The 13880-nt window shown below is 49.8% G+C and overlaps 1 protein-coding gene across 1 annotated transcript in view; it reads right to left on the reverse strand.

The window, feature by feature from the left end:
* Positions 1 to 13880, reverse strand: part of NFATC2 (nuclear factor of activated T cells 2) — a 105011-nt gene that overhangs the window by 49369 nt on the left and 41762 nt on the right. The window contains exons 4-5 of the mRNA XM_049781321.1: positions 2338 to 2540; positions 951 to 1123 (exon numbers count right to left, since the gene is read on the reverse strand). Of these exons, the coding sequence (XP_049637278.1) occupies positions 951 to 1123; positions 2338 to 2540 (376 nt within the window). The remainder of the gene's footprint in view (positions 1 to 950; positions 1124 to 2337; positions 2541 to 13880) is intronic.

Genomic DNA, 13880 nt, shown 5'->3' on the forward strand with positions numbered 1-13880 from the left:
CCCCACACAGATAACTTTTCTCCTGGAGAGATAGCACAGCGATAGGGTGTTTGCCTTGCAAGTGGTCGACCCAGGTAGTTCGAATCCCAGCACCCCATTACCATCCCCAGTGCCTGCCAGGAGCGATTTCTGAGCACAGAGCCAGGAGTAACCCCTGAGCGCTGCCAGATGTGACCCCAAAACAAAACAAAACAAAAACCAACAACAACAACAAAACAAAACCTGAGAAAATTACAAATGAAGTTGCTCCATGTTATGGCTTGATGTAAGGTCTAAACCCCTCCAGAGAGTACCCACTGTCCTCTTTGTGCCAGACAACTTTATCTCAGCCACACCAAGGTCTCAGAGAACAAGGTTCCTGTCCCCTATCTCCACCCCATATACGCATGGTTCCCAGTACAGTGTGCTGCCTCCTCCCATCTCCCTACCACCCTGCTATCGCACACAGAGGCTGAGGGGGCTCTGAGGACTCCTGGCCAAGGGCAAGTTTACTGGTATGTCAAAGAGCCAAACCTTGACTCTACTCCTCATGGCTCAGTGCCCAGGAGTGCACTGACCAAACCCGATCACTTGCACATCTACCCAGCACGCTGCCTTGAGGCAGGAGAAGGAGTCAGTCCTAGCAGTTCTACTGAAAGGAGATGGAAGGGGAAGGGGATTCTCACAATGAGCTCAAACCCCCCTCCAGTGCATCTGCACTTTGAAAGACTAGAATACTGGAGCATTTACTAGCTTCTGAACCAAGCCATAGGCTACTCATTGGCTTATTCATTTTTTAATTTCCTGTAAGGCCTAACTGCACACAGAAACGTCCATTGCACTCAGGCCTAGTCTGTTTATCACCCAAGGCTGAAGCAGCATCCTCACAGGTGCCACACTTTCTGCACCACCCTTGCCGGGCACCTTATCCCATTCCCTAGGTCCCCTCCCTAGCCCTGAGCCCCACTTACAGCACTCGATTGGGTTGGAGGCAGCCTGCAAGGAGACGACCCTCCCGCTGGCCTCAGGGATATGCACCCGGAAGACCAGCCGCACCCGCGTGTTCTTCCTCCCGATGTCCGTCTCCCCCTTCCGCAGCTCAATGTCAGCATTCCGCAGCTTCAGGATCCCTGCGCAGTCAATGCTGGAGGAGGGGGACACCTACTTGTGAGACACAGCCTCATTGGGCAGGAGAGGCCTCCCAATAAACAGTTACAATCTCCCCACCAAAGTTGCAGCCTGCACAAACTCGCCATGACCCAGTGGGGACATAGTCGCAGACCCTGAAGAATGAGGTAGGGCGGGAGTGAGTTGTCTCCCCAGCAGATTTTCCTCAAAGCAACTTTTCTCTTTGTGAAAGAATCTGGGAAACCCAAATGGCAAAGGATCAGAAATGGATTAGGAACCACCAGATAGGAAAGCAGATCATCAGTCATTGAGTCTCCTGAGTTGGGCCAGGGGCTGAAGTTACTCTGCTTCTTAGGACATTAGGAATATAAGGCCTGAGATCTGCACCCACCCTGTTGCCCATTCAGGAAACACAGGGGCAAGGTGACCCTGTGACCCAGGGTGACACATGGCTGAATCCATGTGTCCAGCTGAGCAATTGCCAGAGTTTTCATATGAATATGGAAGAGTTTCTGTGACATTAAAGGATATTTTCCAAAGTAACAGGTTTCTCTGCCAACATCTAGATGCTAATGTTTCCAAAATCTGAGTGTCTGATAGCTCTGTGAGTTTCTTTGAGTCAAAGAGAAATTTCCAAATGTGAAAAGGGGCCAGAGCAGTGGCGCAGCCATAGGTTGTTTGCTTGTATGCGGCTGACCTAGGACAGACCACAGTTTGATCCCCCAGCAGCCTATATGGTCCCCCAAGTCAGGAGCAATTTCTGAGCACATAGCCAGGAATATTCCTTGAGCATCACCGGGTGTGGCCCAAATCCCCCTCAAAATGTAAAAAGACTTAACTTCAGGGCCAGAGAGATAGTACATGTAGGATATTTGCCTTGCATGAGGCTGACCTAGATTCAATCCCCAGAATCCCCATATGGTCTCCCTTAACTCCCCTCCAGGATTGATGCCTGAGCATAGATGGGTATGGCCCAAAAATGAGTGAGAGAAATACAGAGAGACAGATACAGAGAGGAAGAGAGGAAGATACTTAACTTTATCCCAAGCAACATGAATCAGTCTCTGAGTCTCCTCCCAACACTTCAGAGAATTTAGGTGCATTCATCTATAGATTGACTAGAACACATACCTTTGTCTCCATCACACACAACCAGTGTGACAAGATCCCTTATGTCTGCCATGTGCCCAAACTCTGGACCCATGAAAACAGCCCCTCCCCAGTGCTTACGTCGCCCGCATGTTGTTTTTTGGCTCCAGAGGGATCTCCAGGACTTTGGTGTTGCCCACAATCTTCTCATAGCTGGTGGTAGTGACAGTTTTGCCTGTGATCCGGTGTACTTGGTAAAAGGCGTGTGGCTTCAGGATCCGCTCATCAGCCGTCCCAATAAAAATCTGCAGCCCCAGTGGCTTGTTTTCCATGTAGCCATGGAGCTGAAGGGAGAGAAGACAGAATCAAATGAAAGTGGCCCTATCTGTGCATAGGTTATGTATCTGCAAAGACAAGGGGTATCCAGCAGAGAAAGCAAACAGTTGCAGCCTTGCTGTTTAGCCAGAGAGGATGGCAGGAGGCAATAACACAAGTCCTCTCAAAGACAGAAGAACGAGTGGCCAGGAAAAAAAAAATGTGATGGATTAGAACTACATCTGGAAGAATGTGCCAGAAAGGGGGTGTCTAAGTGTGTGTGGCGGGGGACAGACTGGAGAAAATATAAAGGAAAACTGAGATCTGAGAGGGGATGCTGGTGCTCATGGCTGTGGCTGGTTGGGAAGACAAAAGAAAGACTTATAGTGCTGGTGTGTCACTTCCCATCAGTAAGTGTGAATATGTCATCAAACAATATAATAAAGCTGCCAAAGACACAGTAATGTGAGGCCACGCATCCTTCAACATGCAGGATGAAGGAAGGCACAGGATAAGGGAGGTGGCCCTGAGTACAGGTACAGGGCAGGGAGGACACAGGACACCACAGGATACCAAGAAGATGAAGCCAAGGCTGTGCTTAGGGCCCCAAGGAGACCAGGAGGAAAGCAAATCATACATTATTATCACAAGAGAAAATAGTCTCTGTCTTTCCTGCTAGTCTTTGTCCTATGCTTGAGCAGAAAGATGGAGCTTAATAGAAATGGCTGAGGTCATAGGCTCACTAATGTGGCCATTGACCATCATGGTGTCCCTTGAAACCCAGACAGCCATGGATGTCAGTCATTTCTCACTAACACTGGGCAAAAGTTCAAAATACATTCACTGAAAGTATTAAGGTACAATACCAAGAGAATGCCTGCAAGTTACAAGTTTAAAACTGAGTCCCCCTCATCCCTATCCAACTCCTTATCAGTCCCCTGAGATAGGGCAGGTACATTTATTGGTCATAAGAACATCCACACCTGGAATAACATTCACCACATTAGGCAGGTCCATATGCTTAGCCAATGAATGAAAATATTCAATAGGAAAACTGACAAAAAAGGGACCTGAACAGACAATTCTTACTCTTTTTTTGTTGTTTTTGGATCACACTCAGTGATGCTCAGGGGTTACTCCTGGCTATGCGTTCAAAAATCGCTCCTGGCTTGGGGGACCATATGGGACACTGGGGGATCAAACCACTGTCCATCCTAGGCTAGCACGGGCAAGACAGATGCCTTAGTGCTTGCACCACTGCTCCGGACCCTAAACAGACAATTCACAGAGAAATAAATGGCTGCTAGCCAGGTAGGAGCAATAGGACAACAGGGAGGATAGTCGCTTTGCATGTGGCCAACCTGATCCCTAGCATCCCGTATGGTCCCCCTGAGTTGGCCAGGAGTTGTTACTGAGAGCAAAACCAGGAGTAATCCCTGAGCAAACCCAAAAAAATTAAAAGAAAAAAAAATGACTGCTAGGCTGCTAGTGTAGAAAATGTTCTGTGCCATGTAAATGTGAAAACGAAATGCCTCAACATGGGTTTTCTCTGTCCCTCTGGGGTTGACATGCACATAGGTTCTGGATGAATCAAGTGGTGGGGAAATACGGGGACCTATTTGGCTTCTAGAAACACAAATGGAGGGACATGAACTAGAGGAGAATGAAAATGATTAAATTGTTTAGAAAACAATTCAAAAGAGCATGGGGTCAGTCAGCCCTTTTCCAACCAGGAATTCATATTCTTTATGACCCATTCATTCCATTCCTAGGTAGATACTCCCATACATGTATACTTTGTGATAGGCACAAAAAGGGTCACTCTAGCAAAAAAAGATCATGAATAATTAGTTATTGCAAGTGTTTATGGGTAGGATCCAAGTTATAGAACAGCAGTGCTTGCTTTTCATGCAAATTCAGGTTTAATTCTCAGCATCCCTTGGCTGTCAGGATTGATCCCTGGCACAAAGCCAGGAGTAAGCAAGCCCTGATGAGCATCACTGGGTATAGTTCCCCCACCCAAGTAAAAGATAAAAGAAGTTTATAAGTTGTAAGAAATGTCTACACTATAATATACTGCAGCGGTTAATTTAAAAACCTCTAAGAGTGAGAGCTGTGAACCCATCTAGAAAGATCTTACATGAAGGGTAGAAAGAGAAAAGCGGGGGCCGGGCGGTGGCGCTAAAGGTAAGGTGCCTGCCTTGCCTGCGCTAACCTTGGACGGACCGCGGTTCGATCCCCCGGTGTCCCATATGGTCCCCCAAGCCAGGAGCAAACTTCTGAGCACATAGCCAGGAGTAACCCCTGAGCGTTACCGGGTGTGGCCCAAAAACCAAAAAAAAAAAAAAAAAAAAAAAAGAAAGAGAAAAGCGATTTCTAGGAAACTGTGTATAGGGGACACAACGTACATGGAAGATACAGAATGTGCTTCATCCATGCACTCTGACTCCTGTGAATGCAATAATGATTGGGGGGGGGGGAAGAATGTTCTCCAGTCCAGGACCCCATCTGAGCAGGAGACGAAGACTGAGAGGAAGAGAAAGAAAACTTGATCTTCATTTACAAGGTTAGAAGAACAACAGGAGCCCAGAAACTCATGAATCTAATATTGATTTTAAAAAATATAAGAAAGCTAAAGAGACAATAAGTGGGGAATCAGACCCACTGGCCTTCCACAGCCCAGCTGATACATGTCAACAGGGCCTCTCATGCCCTGCACCCCATTTTTCTCTCTGCCCATTTTGGGAGGCTCTGACATATCACCAGGATGCTCCCTTCTCACATTCCCCTCTCATCCCACAAAACTTCTGCCAGGGCCCTAAAACATAGGTTCAAGGCAAGGTCCAATTGTACAGTCTAAATGCACCATCCAGGGCTGTGAGCAATGCACCAGCAAATAAATTGGAAAATTTATATCTCAGTGGCTCTAGACACCCAATCAGTACTAGGAAGCTGCAGACAGCCAGTGGTCACCATAAAGGACAGCACAGATCTCGCACAAGACCATGTGAGAACATGCCGCTGGATAGAGGTTATGGTCCCCCGGCATCCCGGAATCATTTTCAGACCAGCTGGAAGTGCAGCAAGTCCAGATGACGAGCTTTTCTGTGATCTGCCTATGTAGTTCTGGGACATTGGGACAATAATGTTAGTTCCTCCCATACACCCCCAGACAAAGCCTAGGGCAGAGATGAAGAATTAAAATTCATGCCTCTATTCCCCCACACAAATTGTTTTCCATGACAAAAATCAGGGTCAGAGAGGCCAGCACAAGGGTTAACACACTCGTCTTGTACATGGGTGACCCAGATTCAATTTCTGGCATGGCGTATCATTGCCAGAACACCATCAGGAGTGAGCTCTGAGCACACTGGGTGTAGCCCAGAAACAACAAATGAAGTGGGGCAGTGTTGAAAGAAATTTTGTTTTGGGTTTTGCTGTACAGGTGAGCCCAAAGTAAACATATTTCCCCATCTCACCTCCTAAGCTATCAGGGCACTGCCCACACATCATCTCAGTTCCACAGGCAGGGGAAGAAGCGAGCAGGAGGAAGCAGAAAGAAGGAGTAGTGGCCAGGCACAGAAGTGGGCAGGGAGGAAACAGGCAGAGGAAGCAGGAAGGGGAGAAGCAAGAAGGGGGTTGAAGCAGGCAGAGGGAAAGCAGGCAGGGGGAAAGCATGCAGAGGAGAAGCAGGCAGATGAAGCAGTCGTGGGAAATGGGCAAAGGGGGAAGCAAGCAAGGGGAAAGTGGGCAGCAGAAAAAAGTGGGCAGGGTAGGAGAAGGTAGGGAGAAGCAGGCATGGGAAAGAGGGCAGGGGGAAGCATGCAGGGGAAGCAGGCAGAGCAGGTAGGAGCAAAGAGAAGACAGGAGCAGGTGGTTGCGCCCACAGGGACAGCAGCAGCCAGGACAGCTGGAGATAAACGAGTGCCCACCTCTGGGCTACATCCCACGTCCACCTGCACCCAGCCCTCTCTGCTGGCTCACAGTCCAACCCAGCAGTTGGAGATTGTGCTTCCTATGCAAGAGGCCCTGCTCAGGCCATATCTCAGTGGCACAGCACCTGCCTTTTGAGAATACAGAAGACCTGGTTTCAAGTCCAGGCACCACCGAAAGAGGAAGCAAAGATGCAAATAACTCAAGAATGGCAGCTGACAGCCTGGAGCAGCATCAGTCCAGCACCCCAGAAACAAGTGTCTCCCACCTTGAGTCAGAACAGAATTCTCAGAGTGCATAGGATAGCAAATGTTTGAGAAACTCCCTGAAGCAGCTTCCTATGTGCCCCCTCTGGTCTGCTAAAGTGGACAGTGGAAGGAAGGGTGGGGCAGGATGGGGCACCTCCCACTGCAAAAGGAACCATTCCCCTCCCAGCCCCGAGTTAGGATGCTCAAAGCTAGGTGCTAGAACCTTCTTCTGAGCCATCAATTCCTGCCACACAACCTTTCAGCACTGCCCCACCACCACCACCACCAATTGAAGTCCACGTGCAGAGGCCGAGGTGGAAGCCGTGCCTTAAGGTGCCCACACTGGAGTTCTCATTTTAGGAGGTCCTGGGTCAGAAAGTTGCTTTCTGGGCCTTCTCAGGGTTCCCCTGCCAGTCTCTGTTAGATCAGGGTCAGCCTCCTTCCAGTGAAGACCAGGAGACCAGACATTCTTGCTTCCTGCTCTCAAAGGCAGGGTAAAGGAAGCTTCTGAAACATTCTATGAGAGGTTGATGGGCTGCAAAAAAAAAAAAAAAAAAACCCCAACCCTCTCCTCTCCAGGAGGAAGCTGAGTCTCATCAGGGTGAAGGAACTATTCATAATCCCATCACAGACCCCAATGCTGTATCAATATTTGCTTCCTCCTTTAATCTCAGCCTCCCACCATGGAAGGATTGGGAAACCCAATTTGCATTCTGAAGACAGGTTCATCCTGCCAGCAGGGCAGAGAGGGTGCAAATGACAGCCAAGGCTCATCCCAGAGGCTACAAACCCTTCCACCTAACCCTCTGCCCACTCTTAGCACCAGCTTAGCTATACCATTGCAGAAGCTGGTTGAAACTCGCTTTTCCTTCCTCTGGTTATAGTAAAGCAATAAGGTCCACCTATGGCAAGAAAAATACACACTTAAAAGCTGATGAATCATTCAGAGAACTCCCCACTCAAATAAGCATTTTAGAGTCCATCCTTCCAGGGTTTTTTTTTTTTTCTGGGACCATAAACATATTTCAAATTCCCTTTCCTTTGGAGGAGAGGTTGGATACCCCTGGGGTATGCAGACTCCTCTTGAGCAGTGTCCAGGGGACTGTGTGGTGTTCGGATTGAACCTGAACTTCCAGGAGGCAAAGCAAGCACTCCAGCACTGAAAGCATCACCCTGGCCACACTACGTTCTCTTTCAAATGTTGTTTTCTCTGAACAATATATATACAGGGACCACCACATTGGTCCATGACTCTTGGTTTATAATTTCAGAGTGTTCTGGGGCTCAGATGAGCTCAGGGGAAGGCAGCAGGCATGATACAGGATGTCCCTGCTCTCAGGATCAGAAAAATGCAAGCTGGGCCCCTAAGAGCCCCTTGACCCTTGATGTTGCTGTCTCTGTACCTCCCAACTTTGTCCCCACAAGCCAGGTTGTGCTGACCTCTCCAGCAAGACTCGGGGTTGTTCAAATTCAAGGTCAGAATGGCTGGAAATAGCTCCCTAGCGGGTGTTTGCCTTCCTCCCAGCCCTGCACAGCGCATTCTAACTGCTCTCAGATGCTCGCAGCTACCCCCAAATCCACCATGTGGGACTGATTTCCATAGTGGCATGCAGTCAAAGGAGCTGTTTTGAATTTCACTCAAATCAAACCTTAACAATGTTAAGTAGCATTTTTTGAGGGGTTGGATTTGGAATATTTAGGAAATTGGTGTCGTCCCCAAAAATCTCATTCTGTAGAAAGGCAAAGCCCACGTGGCTTTCTTGCCATGGTCCCTACTGTCCCCCAAGCTGGGGTAGTTGATGGAAAAATGTAGGGAAGGGGAGCAGCTTCGTAGTACACCTGGACCCCAAACTCGGCCTCACTGAGATGCAAAAGTCGGAGCACATACCTGTCACCCCAGCATGCTCTCAGCCAAAACCGCCCACAAGGCCACATGGGTGGGCAAAGGAGTGACTCGAAGACTCCTCAGGCCATTGAACAGCCTGAGCGCTCGCCAACAACCCAGTTCCCACATCCTAACATGTCCCCATCTGCCACACCCTAGGCTGGACCTGGATCAAATTCCTGCCAATTCTATTCCCACCAGTCCAGGCATGTCTGCTCCTCCGTCCTCCACCACTTCCTTCTCTGCTCCCACCCCAGTTCATGCCACTGAATCTCCATCATTGTTTAGGCCCAAAGGCCACTTCCCTCGAAGCTCTGTGGCCACCCCCATGTCATCAGTGCTGCCACCTCCATCAGCACTGGAATTATAAAGTGCTGTGTGATTGGCAGGGGCATGGCTGCCCACATTTCATCTCTGTCAAGTCCTATTAGCTATTCAGCTGCTTTTTTGGTATTTGAGGAGGGGTTGCAGTGGGATAGACCATGTCTAGCAGAGCTTAGGGCTTACTTTGGCTCTGTGCTCAGGCATCACTCCTGGTAGGGCTCAAGGGACCGTATGAAATTCTGGGGAATACAACCATCATGGTTAGTCACGTGCAAAACAAATGTCCTCCCCACTGTACTATTGCTCCATTCCCCAACTAGCCTTTCAGAGAAGAGGAGAAAAAGACTCAGCATTAAGAGGCTCTCAATGTGAGTGGGCTATCCCCACAACTGCCCAATGGGGCTGCTCCCCAGAGGCAGAGGGGAATGACTCAGGTCAACCTACAAACCTGGCTAAAACACTCTGAGACACAAGTCTGCAAGACTAAAAGAGCCCAAATCTAGGGCTATAGGCCATCACTTTACAGCGTAGATGCCATTAAAGGCAGAATTCTGCTCAGCTTCTGAACAGAGGCCAAGGCAGGGACAAAATGCACCGATTTCTTTGTTTCCAAACCTTCAGGGCTCCAGGTAGAGGGCAAATAGACCAGGCCCTGAATCTCCTCACATACAATGTGCCTCCCTCATCTCCCCCACTACATCCTTATTTCCGTCAGGGTGTCCACATGTAATTGGGAACAACTTCCACGAGTGGCCTGTATAAAGCCTGTGGAAATGGTCTTCATTTCCAGCCACAGGAGCAGCAGGGAGGAAACAAAACTGATGTCAGAACTCAGGTGCTGAGAGATGTAGCTGGGTATGTGCTGCCTCTGTAGGAGGCCCTGCCCAGGGGTCTCTGGGTATAGTTGCTGTCACACTGTCCCTTCCTGGATATAGCCACTATCACACTGTCCCTCCCTGAGGACAATCACTGTAACACTGTTTTCCCATGGGCATAGTCACTGTCACATTGTCTTCCCTGGGGTATAGCAATAGTCGAATTGTCCTCCCCTAGGCACACCCACTGTCATACTGTCCCTCCTGGTTACAGCAATTGTCATACTGTCTCGTTGGGTACAGCTGCTGTTACCTGGGGTTTGCACACCCAGGAAATGTGTCCAAGAGTCATCCCAGTTCCAGAACTGTCTGTCATGATGGGAAGTAAGTCTCCCTCTCCTGCCTCGATTTTCCTACTCCCCACTACCTAATGGGGCTGGGCATAAAGCAAGTGAATGACTGAGAAGGCAGTTCTCAATTCCTCAATGCAGGGAAGTTTTTCTCAGCTCTTGGGAGTATTCACCTGGAAGCTTGTTTTCCGCCCTATAGCACATGACCCACTGGGATGTTGAGGTTTGCACATGCCCCCCACAGATTAACTGCCTGTATGATCTGACGTTTCTCGATTACCAACTCACCCCAGCTTCCTGACCACTTCCCCGACAGCCCCACTCCCTTTTGGTCCTGGCAAATACCCGCCCTCATCCTGGGGAGCCCCCCATAATTCCTTGGTACCTGAGCAGTCGACTAAGACTGCACTTCCCCAATTTGGGTCAATGAGTCCATCACCCCCTGGGCCTGCCTCTCGAAGGGAGAGCTGGCATCTGGGCATTTGTAATTGTCTGCTGTGCCCCTGCTACAAACACACACACACACCCGCCTATGAAAACTGGCCGTCACCATGCCCCACCACCTGAACACTCCCTGGCACCCAGAAGCTGCTCGATAAATATTTGCTGGGAAAATAAACGAGCAGCCGAATTCTCGGGCTCCTTTGTGGTTCTGCATGTTGCTGAGTGATTCATGCCCCCAGCGGCCCTGAGAAAGGGCTCATTCATGTCTGGAAGGACCATCCCCACGTGTGGTGGCGGCCTGAGTTCACAGGCAGCAGAGAGCCTGTGAAAGGGGGGCATTATCCAGGCCAGCGGCCTTGGGAGGGAGGTGGGGACTGACTTGGCTGGGCTAGGAGGCTCTCGGTCATGTCTCCAGGCAGCTTCTGGCGACCAGGGCTGAGAGACCAAGTAATGGCTCAGCTTCCTATAGAGGCCAAGAAGAGCAGTGTCCCCCTCACCTGAGTGGTCCCCAAAGTCCAGGCAACAGGGGGAGATATTCTAGAGACATTTCTCTGAGAATAATGTCGAGAGTTAAGATGTCTGCTGGGAGAAGGGGAGCTGGGGTCTGGAATAAACAGGGAAGGAGAGGATCTTGGTTCCTCAGAGGGAAACTGAGGACTGAGATAAAACCCATGCAACTGGGGCCGGAGAAATAGCACAGCCGTGTTTGCCTTGCAAGCAGCCAACCCAGGACCTAAGGTGTTTGGTTCGAATCCCAGCGTCCCACATGGTCCCCCGTGCCTGCAAGGAGCTATTTCTGAGCAGACAGCCAGGAGTAACCCCTGAGCATAGCCGGGTGTGGCCCAAAAACCAAAAAAAATAAATAAATAAAAATAAAAAATCATGCAACTACTGCCCACCTGTGTGACCCAACAGGAGACAGATGAATATCCCTCAGTGTTCGGCTGGAAACCAGCAGTCACCAACCCATCATACACTTAGATAAAAGATCTCCATCACTGCAGAGCAGTTTCACAGCGGGGCCTGTGCTCCAGAGCCTGAGCATGCAAGAGCTGTGAAGTCCAGTGAATTCCGCAGAGCTGAATAGTGCTTGCAAATGGAGCGTTCCCAATCCAGGCCAGGGTCCACCCCACCCCGTCTCTGGGCCCAGACCAAGAATTCTGAGTCACTCCTGCAACTGGGGCCGGAGGAGGCAGACGTGATGCTCACCGTTCCGACTCTATTTTGGGAGTTTTGAAGGTTCATTTTCTTTCATTGCCGACACTGGGCTTGGGGAGGGCGCCCTGCAGAATCCTCAGCCCTGGGCGGGGATGGGGGGGGGGGCGAGATTGTTGAGTTGGCCTCTGTGGGGACCTGGGGGGGGATGGGGGCTGGTTCTCTGCAGGTCAACAAATCGCATCACCGGGGAACAAGGCGCCTGTTCTTGGGGCTGCACACGAGCCTGGCAAACCCCCACATGGAGGGGCGGGAGCCAAGACTTTGAGAGCATCACCCATTCAGTCATTCACTCGCTGGTTCATTCCCTCTGCAGACGTCCCCAGGAACAGGGCCAGCCAGGCTCTTCACCTCAAGACTTTATAGTTCGAGGCCAGAGTGGTGGCACAGGTGGTAGGGCATTTGCCTTGCACGCAACTAACCTAGGATGGACCGCAGTTCGATCCCCCAGTATCCCATATGGAACCCCAAGCCAGGAGCAATTTCTCAGCGAATAGCCAGGAGTAACCCCTGGTATCACTGGGTGTGACCCAAAAAGCAAAAAAAAAAAAACTTTATAGTTGGCCCTGCCTGGGAGAACTGGGGGGCTCACTGTACTGACCCCCCCAATTAATAGGGTCATGGGGTGTGTCATTACCCACAACTGACTTAAGATGTGTGATTTGGAAAAAGCTACTCCCAGGGTGCCTCAGAGTCAGCACCACTGACAAAGGGGGAAGGGAGGTATAGAGGCAGCACTGTCTTCTGTATGGGGATCCCCTGGAGGGGCCTGGAGAAATTTGGGGTTTCAAGCTATTGCCTTACATGCAGTCACCCCAGTTCACCTTCCCCCCAATCACTGCTGTAGTGATCCCTGAGCACAGTTAGCGGTAGTCCCTGAGTACCTCTGGATGTTGAACAGACACTCCCTCACCACAGAAAAATAAAAAGAAGACAAGATTGGTGCTTCCCTTCAACAGATGCCAAGAAAAATGACCCAGCCCCCTGGTTGTGATGACAAGAAATGACATTGGACTTGTCACATTTGCCCAGGGCACAAGAAGCTCAAGAAATACCTGTGAGCTGACATATGTAAGCAGGGGACATGTGGAGATTTTCTATAGCTACCTGTCGGGGCCCTAAGTATCCTGTCATTTCCTTACCTTCTCCCTCCTCATTCTCTGCCTCAAGACCAACCTTGGACCAGAGCACTGTACCTGCACCTGCCCATATCCACTGCTGCCCCTAATAGATACCCTTCCTGCCCTCCTGCCCACTGGGCCTCCCCCAAAGATAGTCTCTCCCATAGCCTTGTCAGCATATCTTGTCTCTGTGTGGAAGTGCGCAGAAGACCCATTATGGTCCCCAAACTCCTTTCTCCAACCACAGTTCTGAACATTTGCTGGCTTATTAGTCCCTCCCAGGTACCATCACCTCTAGGCCACAGGCCAGAAAATGAATCCAATAGGAGGAGAACTTAGACTATCGATGTTGCTGCTGTTTTCTCTCTCCACAGGCCCTTCTCCTGACCTCGGGGATGGGTCCCATTGAACTTGGTGGACCCAGCTAAGTCTACTCTCGCAGCTTCCTTTCCAATAATGGAGGTAGCAAAGGACTAGATCTGAGTGAATGGAAGATAAAAGGAAGCAGAGCAAGGAATTTGGAGAAAGGTTTCTGAGAGGAAGCTGGCCTCGCTGTTCCTATCTGCTTTCCTCCTTGGAACACCACTGCCTGAAATGTGGATGTGATAACGGCTTCTCTGGCAACCATCTTGGACCATGAAGTGACCTTGAGTGGAACAGAAAAAAATCTGGGTTCCAGATGAATTTCCAGTACTTTAATCATCCTTTCTCTCTACTGTGCAAGCTAGAAAACAAATCAGGTGTTTAAGCAATCATTATTCAGGGATTAGAGTAGAAGCCACTAATTCCCAGGTCATAGAAAGACCCATCATAATATATCCCCCTCACAGCACTGCTCAGTTGCATTCCAGTGGAAGCAAAATTATGTTCCATGGAGAACCTCAGTTAAGAAAATCCCTCTAAGGTTCTGTTCAAGTCAGTTGGTAGAGAGCTCATGCCTGCTGGGTCCAACACCACACTGAGCATCTCCTGCTTCCTAGGGTACAGGAGTGGGTACAGGGGGTGAGTAAAGCAGTGAATGCGACTGCCTGGCA

This window comes from Suncus etruscus, chromosome 9 (genome assembly GCF_024139225.1).
Source record: "Suncus etruscus isolate mSunEtr1 chromosome 9, mSunEtr1.pri.cur, whole genome shotgun sequence".
Lineage (NCBI taxonomy): Eukaryota > Metazoa > Chordata > Mammalia > Eulipotyphla > Soricidae > Suncus > Suncus etruscus.